The sequence below is a fragment of the Drosophila kikkawai genome, chromosome 2R, assembly GCF_030179895.1.
Source record: "Drosophila kikkawai strain 14028-0561.14 chromosome 2R, DkikHiC1v2, whole genome shotgun sequence".
NCBI classification, from domain to species: domain Eukaryota; kingdom Metazoa; phylum Arthropoda; class Insecta; order Diptera; family Drosophilidae; genus Drosophila; species Drosophila kikkawai.
This window is the reverse complement of record NC_091729.1, coordinates 20,772,161-20,782,423: the sequence shown is the minus strand read 5'-3', so window position 1 is coordinate 20,782,423 and position 10,263 is coordinate 20,772,161. Positions and strand designations below refer to the sequence as shown.

The 10,263-nt window shown below is 40.5% G+C and overlaps 1 protein-coding gene across 1 annotated transcript in view; it reads right to left on the bottom strand.

Annotated features, from left to right (window-relative positions):
* Positions 1–3,141: 3,141 nt before the first annotated feature.
* Positions 3,142–10,263, bottom strand: part of luna — a 113,222-nt gene continuing 106,100 nt past the window's right edge. The window contains exon 5 of the mRNA XM_017163034.3: positions 3,142–4,611. Within this exon, the coding sequence (XP_017018523.1) occupies positions 4,436–4,611 (176 nt within the window). The 3' untranslated portion in view covers positions 3,142–4,435. The remainder of the gene's footprint in view (positions 4,612–10,263) is intronic.

Below are 10,263 nucleotides of genomic sequence, written 5' to 3'. Positions count from 1 at the left end.
TCTTTTTTTTTTTATATTTTTCTATATTTCAGTTTTTTTTTTGGGATTTTTTATTTTTTGCTTTGTTCACAGAAATTCTCATCAAAATATCAAGTTTACGTACAATAATAGTTGTCATACGTTGAAAAATGCCTTCGGTTTATACTTATACAAGAATAAAAATAACGTTTTTCTAATGTTGATGGATCTGGTTCTCCTCATATTCACGTTTAGCTGTTATTCCGCCGCGGTTTATCTTGGTTTTTTGTATAATAAACTAAACCTAAGTACAAGAAATGTTCTGCTTTTTATTTGCTTTTTTTTTTGTTTTTTATATATTTACTTTCTTGGTTTGGCCTCTTGCCCCCAAAATGGTTTCTGCTACTCGCTTTTTCTGGTTTTATTTTCTAGATTTTTTGTCATAATTGGTTTCCCCGTTATAAAATGATTTCCGAATGGAGATGCACAAAAAGCCGCAACAAACAAGCCGTAATAATAATAATAATTTATAATAATGTTTAATGAACAATCATTTTGTTTTGTTCGCTTTTGCTATAATTATATAAACTATGCGGCTAAGGGGGCGCGGGCGAGGCTGAAAATATGCTAATTGAATTAAATTCTATTAATAATTCTCGCAGTTAATCAACTAATAAGTTATTCAAACACTCGGCGTCAGCTGCAAACAAATTGTTTAGAAAAAGAACAACTGTCGAGAACTGTAGGAACATGGAAAACAAGGATCGGGGCAAAAGGGATGCTTAGCACACATCGAATGCACATCAATAATAGTAATTAAACACTGACAATTAGATTTTTTGCTATTTGCTATTAGCTAAGAATTTTTCTGTTTTGCACAAGCATTAAATACAATTATTATGTTTTTTTGTTTACTTACTCCTAAAATGAATTTTTTCTTTTGGTTTGGTTTGTGCCGAAACGTGTGAATTTTCCATTTTATATTCCTTTTCTTTTTCTCTGGTTGCTTATCCTTTGATATTACACTGTCTTAGGACTACAATTATAAGTATGAATGCATGCCTGGGGTTGCGATCATGTACAGAAACGAGGAAAGGTCCCAACTGAATCGTCTCCTAAAAAACTTCAAGTAATCACCACCTGCTGACCTCACCTGCATTCCATCACCTTGCTTGCTTTAGTAACCGTTCGTGCGACTGTAGCCCAAATAAAATGTAACCTTTTAGTTGTAATTTATAATGCTGTGCCTTAACTGGTAGATGCTTTGCATAATCCTTCTCAAAAACTGCTGCCCCGCCTCAAATCCCTCAGATACACACACACTAATTCACGCACACTCACTTTACACTCACAAGTACCAAGTAAATAGGTTCGCTTTAAGTATATGCCCTTAAATACATATCCATATATATATATATGTGTTCTTTTAATGTAGTTTACTTTCGAGTTCATTTAACATTAAACTAATTCATTTCACTAAACTATACACAAAATGTTTTACGAGTTATGCCCTTATTTGTCTACATAAAACGTTTCACTCCACCCCCGTCCCTGCCAGCTTTCCCTCCGCCATTTAGTCTACTCTTAAACTAAACGCTTATGATACTCCACTCTGCAGGAGGAGGAGGGTGAAGGTCCCGCCGGGGATGGGATGGGAGAAAATTGCTAAGCACATTTGCAAACGAAACTCTAAACGAAATTAAAATGTATTTACTCTAGTTTTAGTATACTTTATTTATTTTTTTGTGTGTGCCTGCCAGCCAGCCTGCCTGCTGCCAAATATCTGCCTGACCTGCGACTCTGACTGTAAATCTCTGGAAAATGTTTATAGATTTCCCTTTGGCTGGCTGAGGCTTGGCTGACCCCCGGGAGCAGCTGCCTTGTTGCCTTGTAAAATGCCCAAGTGTACACACTAAAATATATCCATAGGTTTTTGGGTTAGTACTCTCTAGACTCACATTCAGCGTTACTTAAAATTCGTACTTCATTAACTTTAATTGCGGGACCTGTGGCAAGGCCGTTCCCCCTTACGTATGCTTAGTTTGCTGCCGAATCGGAGAATCAAGTGATCGAGTGTGTGGTGCCTTAGCCCTAATCCCTATACCAATTACCATATATATATATATATAGTGGGAGTACAATATCTGATGCTTTCGGTTCCCATATACATATATACTTTTGTTTACTTTTTCTATTTTGCAATTGTTGCATAAACGCGGAACACCTCGTTGACCAGTCTTTCATTTTTGTTTTACCTTTTTACACAATAATTTTGTTTAAATTTTATGTTTCTCGTTTTAAAATACACTTTTTCGGTTGTAAAATACATATATATATATATATATATAGAGATTCTTGTTTATATCCATAGTGAGGCCCCACTGTGCGCTCGAGACTATCTGCTTTAGGATCTAAATATTTCGAGTTTTAGTTTAAAGGTTTTCTATACAAAATATTCCCTATCTTCGGCTCTATTTTCTTACTGGGTCTCTGGTTTAATTCCTTCTCAAAAGTTAAAGACTAAACTGATTGAAGCATTTTTGACACATCGTAGACATTTTTGGATTTTCCTTATCGTTTCGTTTCGTTCAGTGCAATGTTAGCCTGGAAGCCAAACGGGATGATGCTGGGGCTGGAAGGGGTCCTGCTGATCGGATGATATCCTCGGTACACACAAACACGATAACACACACTCAAAGGACACTAAGCACAAGCAACACACCTACGTACTGGCATCGATACACCTGCTCCTATCGACCGTCGGTAAGTGAGAATAAAGCTAGAAAAAGTAGACAAAACTGTACTTCACCTTCTTATATGTACATAAACATTTATACTTATATATATCGAGAGTTTACTAACTTTACAACTGGAGAGGACTTGCGTCTATTTTTTGGCAAAGTTTCCCTCCCTCTTAGCCCTACTTTTTTTTTGTTTTTTTTTCTTGCATTTTCCGTGCTCGTGTGCTGCAGTTGATTACTTGCTTGTGGTTTTTCACTTATTTTCTCAGTTTTTTTCTTTGCCTTAGCTATTTTGTTGTTGTTGTTCTCTGGATCACAGAATTTCTCATCACACAAACCATAATGATTGACCGATTCGCTCTCGATCAACGTTGTATACTTTGATGTCGTGTCTCGTTAGCCGAGGGTGCTGGTGGAAAATGATTATTAGCCCATGGAAACGTTCGCTTTTCACATACTTTTCTTTATTTAAAAATAATTAAAAATTAAACAAATCATTGTAAACAATAAATGAGGAAATGATACATTACAAAATAAAGTGGCTCTACAAAATGAAAGAACTAACAAGGTAGGTGGGCGTAGAACTCACTTAGCTCCAAGGAATTTGCTTGATTTTATTAAATTAAAATTAATGAGGCACATAAAGAAGAATTTGTATGCTTTTCGATCGAGAATTTAATTTGGATTAAACTAGGTAAACGTATCAAAATGTGTGTTGTAATACTTTCCATCACTTAGTTGTGAGGTTGCGAATATTAAATAATTACGTATATTTATCAAAGACACAGCAACCGAATGGCCAATATCAAGTGAAATTTAATTGGGTTTTTTTCTTTTTAATTTTGTTTTATTAAATTTAGGGTTAATAGGCTCCAATTTCGAGTGCTGCGGTGAAATGATAATCAGACCTAGGCAACGTTTAAATTACATTTAAAATTAGTTTAAGAAAAAAAGCATTCTCAGCGTTTTGTGTTTCGCTTTGTTTTGTTTAAAACATATTTTGCACTTTACTTTTTTCTCGTATTTTGTATTCCTATCTGCTGTTGCTGACATACGAAACTAATTGTTTATATATTACTTGTTTACATTTACATATATTTTTACTAGTTTTTAGGGTTTCTCTCTTTTTTTTTTTGTGATTTGTTTTTTTACATTTTCGTTTTGGCAGTGTTCACATCATGAAAACAAAAATATCTTTTTTATATCTTATTAAATTACAATATTTTTTTTTGTTTGCTTTTGCTTTTTCTGTTTTTTGTTTTTGTTGCTGCTTTTTACTTATTGAAGAAATCTGCTTAGCTTTGGTAAATTGTACACAATTTTTGCTGTTTTGTTCAGAACTTGCGGCTAAATGCTAGGTGTGAATGGGGAAATGCGATCGATAGCTTAACTTACACTTAACAAGGCATTGAAACAAATCGAATTTGCAATTGAAACGATAACGACGATAACCATAACGAAAACGATAACGGCGACAATAATGGCGGCAACACAAATATTAATCCGAATCAGAGAACTTGAATTTCCATCTTTGTGCTTGTGTTGTGATGTTTTCTTTGATTTTTTTTCTCACTTCTCACTCTCCTCCACCTCTGCTCCCTCCCCTGCTCCACGAATTGAGTGGTTTTTGATTAGCGTTACGCAAGTTTTTCATCGTTCCTTGATGGCACACAGTTTCCGCTGAACTCCCCGTCCTCCGCCGCTGGCTTTTCCGGACCCGACGCTTAGATTTCGCCTCACATGTGGCGCTTCATGTGCAGCGCCAGGTGATCGGATCGCGAGAAGCAGCGATCGCAGTTGCGGCACTTGAACGGCTTGGCGCCGGTGTGTTTGCGGTAGTGGCGGGTCAGCTCGTCGCTCCGCGCGAATCTCCACTCGCAGCCCTCCCAGGAGCACTTGTATGGCTTCTCACCTGCAACGGAAAGAGCGGGGGAGAGAAGGTCTTATTAAATAAGTTTCATTGAAAGTGGCAAGAGCTAAGATGCAGTTGGAGAAATTTATACATTAATTTAATAATATTTTCATTAAAAAACAAGAGCTTAACCTTGATGATCATTCGAACTCTCAACTAAGAGCAAAGGCCTCTCTCATTTTCTTTTTGTTTTGACTGCTCTCTATTGCATTCGGAGAGCCAAAGAGCAAAACTCTCTCCAAGTGCAACCCAAGAGTACTCTCTCGTTCGCTACTTATCAAAGAAGAGAGTAACATGACACACTCAAGCATAAGGAAGTAAGCGGCATCAAGAGAGAAAACCCTATTTCCTGCTCTCTATAGAATAGTGACGAACTGAGAACTACTCTCGATTCAGTTTTTAATCACCGGGGCTCAGGCCCCAATTTCGTATTAAATACAACGTTTTACCAGCTACATAAATTAGTAAATTAGCCCAGTCTTTCCCTCATTTTCTCCCAGTGCTTAGACGGAGATGCCCCAGTGGAAAGTTGCTGCAATTTCTGCGCTCCTTCGCTGCTGCAGCGCAAACAATAAAGCGCATAAATATGCGTGCTCGGGGAGGCAGGGTCTAGAGTTTGTAGAGAAAAATTTTTTATTTAGCACGCGCCTGCCAAATGAAAAAACTTTTTCGACGCTGGCGCTCCGCGGACGAGAAATATGCATAAAGTAAAACACGGGTAAACATGGAACGGGGTAAGGCGGCCCAGAGTTGGGCCAACAAACGCACAAACAGTCAGGAATTTAAGACAATTAAAAATGAAAAACTGTAAAATTAAAACCGAAACGAAACGAAATGATGCTAACGCTGGCTGCGACGTCGACGTCAACGGTGTGCCAAGCGCGGTCCTTTGCCAACATTTTTCATGCGTGCCAAAAGCCTCAAAGGATACAAGCGGAGTAGCGCCAAAAGCCAACCAGAGCAGGATCCAGGAACCGAGCCAGAGTCAGAGCCAGAGCCAGCGTCATAGCTGGAGCCACAGCCAGAATCCGAATCAGAAACAGAGCCATGGCGAAAACCAGCCAGCCGAAAGGAAAAGGAAATGCAGAAGTTGTAATTTCACACAAAGCAAAAAAAAAAAAAAAAAGGACGAAAAAAAAGGAACCTAAAATGCCAGGACGAGAGCGGTAGCGAAACCGAGCAAGACCTGAATAGAGCGGGGTGTAAAAACGGGCTATGCCAGGGCACACTGAAAAAATACAAACCGAGCCAGACCATGCCCCCGAAATAAGAGTGGAAAAAAAGAAATGGGAAAATTATTTCAGTTTAAAAGACAAACAGCAGCCGAGGCAGGAAATTGCCGCCGTTGCTGCCCCCCGGAGGGGTAGGGCAGTTGTTGGGGAGGGGAAAAAAAAAAGAAAATGGAGCGAGATAACCGGCAAGTAGACGACGACAGCCAAGAAAAATGCATAAAGCTGAGTGGAAAACTTTGTAACGCATACCACACACACACATATACTTGGCTTAAAACTTAATGCATGCGGAAATGTGTGATATTTCCGTGCTCAATTTCACATTATGCACTTGCGGCTTTCCAACCATTTTCCCCCATTTTCCCGGCCAGAGGCAACCCTTCCGCTGACCGGGGCTCGGACTTGCCGGCTGTCTTAATTTCCATTTGTTTACACTTGGCCATAGCTCAAGTCGCGTCTGTGTCCATTTATCTTCCTGTATTGCCGAATTTATTGGTGAGTGTTGTTGGTGAGTGTTGGTGTCGTTATGGTGGAAAATGTGTTGGAGTATTCTTATTTGTTATTTGGTGAATGTGTTGATATATATTTGGTTATTATTTAAATGTGTTGTAGACTTATCTATTAAATTATAAGAAAATATTTTGGGAAAACCATTACAATTGCTTTGGATTTGTTGGTGACTTTGTTGGTGTATATTTTGCTGTTTCTTTTATTGATTATTGGTGATTGTATTGTAGTGTAATATATTTTTTTGATTTCTCATTAAGTGTATTGATAAGTTATTCACCAAAATTCTGTTGTTTTCTCTGCCAATAAAATTATACTAGTGAGTACTAGTCACTATATACGTTGGAGAATCCGTGCGGACGACTGCCACTTGCACTTTGGCATGTTGTCAGAACTGTTTGCGAATCGAAGCATTGGCCATAAATAAACGAACACAAACACACATATCGTTGTCTTTGGCATTTTTTGGCCATCTTCCCTCTCTCTGTTTTCCCCTGTCACTGACTCGCTCCCAGTCGGGCCGTCCCCCGCAGACCTCTGGCTGTGTAAATCAGCGTCAAATGCACAAAGTGCAGGCCCAGAGATCTAGGATGCGACCCCCAAGAGTCTCGTATTGAAGTGCATTTAAACGGCCAAAAGAGATGGCAGCGGGGCGTCGGCAATCGGAGGGGCGAAAAGCTGCGATAAAGCACCAAAATGGCCATGTTATCTGGCCACTGAAGTGGCTCGGGAAAGCGAAACGAAACCAAAAACGAAATGAAACCGAAACGAGCCAACTACAAAATATAGAGAAGTTTAGTGAATGACCGACTAATAAGATACTCTCTCTAAAAATAATAATATATTATTTTACTAGGGAAATGTTAGACTTTGAACTCTGTTGATGTGTAAAATATTGCTCTAAATATTTGTAATCTTTAAAAGTAAGCTAGCAAAATCAACCAGAAATGTCTTATATACTCTCTTTATGAATGTCCTCTCCCGACCAGGCCCAATATCCAGCTATAACTCAGGCCACGACTATGGGCCGTTACTTCTGGCCAGGCTGAAAAGTATGCAATGGCCGCGCAATGTGGAACAAGATGGCTTTCACTCCCTGGCCAGCACCGGGGCAACCTTTTAATTAGTTTTCATGGGAAGCCATCTGAGCTGACATTGTTAGCGGATGCTATACGATGCGCTGCGGACCTGGCCAAAAACGACAGGCAGCCAGCCAGCCAATTGGCAACTGGGTTAAGCGATTCTCGCCCGCTTTTATTTCCTCCAATCGCGCCGAGACGTCGCCATGTTAATTTATTGAGCCGAACGCAGTTAAAACTTAACCTCAGCCGTTTGTCTGTATATATATTGATAGTTTCAGCTACGATTCTGTGGCCCTGGCAGGCCATAAAGCCTGCACTTGTAAATTGTTTAAAGGCAATAAGGAGGCGGCCAGGAAGGACTGCACATCGCCTCAACTCCTCCAGCAGTCGCTTAGCAAAAGCGCAGAGTTGCAGCAGCAGCAACCAGAAGGAGCCAGTTAATATTTTATAAATTTCACTTGGCGCTGGGTTTTAATTTCAGGCGGCAATAGGAAAGAATGCACCGGCGGGACATGGACATGCGATGGTGGGAAGGAGGAGGAGCTAAGGCCCAGGCATCCCTTTTTGCCTCCTTGGCTCGCCGTTTTATGGAGCTGCTCCGATGCCTTCTCGGCTTTTGCACTCAACACAATTTTTATGGTCTGTTTGCGTCTTTTCACTTGATTGCACTTGTAATCTTTTCTTAACGGTTTCAGCGTCTCAGCGCTTTTCTTGGCTTTTCTTGGGCTCCTCTTCTCCCCCCTACTTCGGCTGCATGCCACTCTGGCATTTTTATAGCCGCCTGCGTTTAACTAATTGAAATCGTTTGTGGCCAAAGTTTGCGAGGGGATTTCGTTGGCTTTAATTGATATTCAATTGCGCCGATATATATCCGTCAGAGTGTGCATTTACCATATATATATGTTATAAAGTATGTGTCGGCGATGTGCTTGAATGGCTTTCTAATTTAATGGACATGCAAATGGCTATGCGAAAGCCACAGGAGGAAACGCAGGAAGTGCGCTCGAAAACCCAAATCAAATTAATTTCACGGTCTGTCCCTAAACCCGGCGAAAACCCCCCTGGAAAATCCCCTCTACCGAGTGTTCAAGGACACTGTTTGGCAACTAAATAATAGCTCGTCATCAATTATTCGCATGCGTCCGCTTTTGAAAGCGACACAATTTAAAGAACGCTCCAGCTAGGCTCTAATGAAATTCGGCTCTGTGCGCTTCATTTCGAATGCAAAAAACGTAATTCATTAGGTTTTCTTTAATTTAAAAACCTCGCCTGGTCTCCATGGTATCATTAAAATAATTACGTTTTCCTTTTTCGGCCCCGCCGCTCCTTTCATAACGTCTCCTTTATTTTTTTTTTCACTCCCAGTCCGTTCTTTGGGGGCCAAATCAAATGTTTCAATCTTATCGTCGGGCCAACACCTTGGCTTTTGATTTATTGGTCTCCCCGGGTTCCGGTCCTTCGTCCTTGCAGCGTCGCTATCTCTCCGCCCGCTGCACTGCCGCCAGACCGCCCGGCGAACATGTGTAATTAATTAAAAACTCGTCGGGTCCGGCGGGGAAACTATGGAAGTTTTCCCGGCAAAATTAACACTTAAAGCAGTTGGGCCAACAAAGCAGCAAAAACTTAACAAGGCGATGAGCTTTTAAATTTTTGTTTGTTGCTTCTTTCGGGGAGTCTGGGGCAAAAATAAACGGAAAATTATGAGCAAAAACTTTGACTGTTATGGATTTTTATTGAACCAACAACAGCTTTTGGGCTTCTTGCGGCCAAAGCAAACAAAAGGCAGAAGCAGCATCGCCGGAATTGAATGTTAATTAAAATGTTAAGCCCCGCAGCCCGGGGCCAAAGCAAATTTATAAATTGAGCAATATCCTGCGGCTGTCACAGAAAGTTGTTGCTGTTGACATAGCCGGCTTGAGACTGGGCCAAAGGAGTCAGGAGGCCATCATCGCCCTGAGCTGCACATGAATCTGGCTTATGTGCTGATGATGGCCACGCCTTCCAGGGGCCATTTTGGGGGAAGGCAGGAACAGAGCAACTTTGACCAACATTCGGCCACTGGACAAACAAGCCCACACATTCATTGTCGTCGGCTCGAGTGAGAAATATCCGAGGCCCGGAATTTCATTTGCTCACAAAACATGCTGGCCCTGGACCTGGACCTGGACCTGGCTAGTAAAGGGACTTGGGTCGAGGGAATGCCAACACTTGCATGCATAAGTAAACAAGTCCTGGCTCCTTCCCCTTCGAGGGTATACTCGATTCGGAACTAAATATGGGACAATATGACACAGAGAGAAAATAAAACTCAGCCTTGTTAAATTTACAAAATAAATCATTGTAATTTGTTTAAGAAATTTAAAACCTTATACAAAGTTTTCTACTTTTCCATTTAATACTTTATTTAGCTATAATTTTTATAATAATTCCTCTCTGTGTAACAAAGCCTAACCGAAAGTCAGCAATCTTCTGTATGAATTGTTTGGCAAAGACATTGCAAAATCATTTGCCTGGCATTTGAGTGTGTGCCAAATGATTTGTTGGTCCCCACCCCAAGGACCCCACCCGGAATCCCTCCAAAGACACCACTGACAACCGAAAACAAAGAATGAATCTACCAAAATTCATAAAGCTGGCCGAGAGAGAGAGCAAAGTCCTCGCCCTACAAAATTTTAACTGAATGCGCACAAATGTTGTTCGCCAACAACTGCAAACTTTTCTCTTCCCACTTTTTTTTTTTTTTTTTGGCAGAACTTGAAATGGATTTTGGTTTTCTATTTTATGGGTTAAGTGTTTGCTGGCAAAGCTCTTGTAAGCCCGCACGCAGGCAC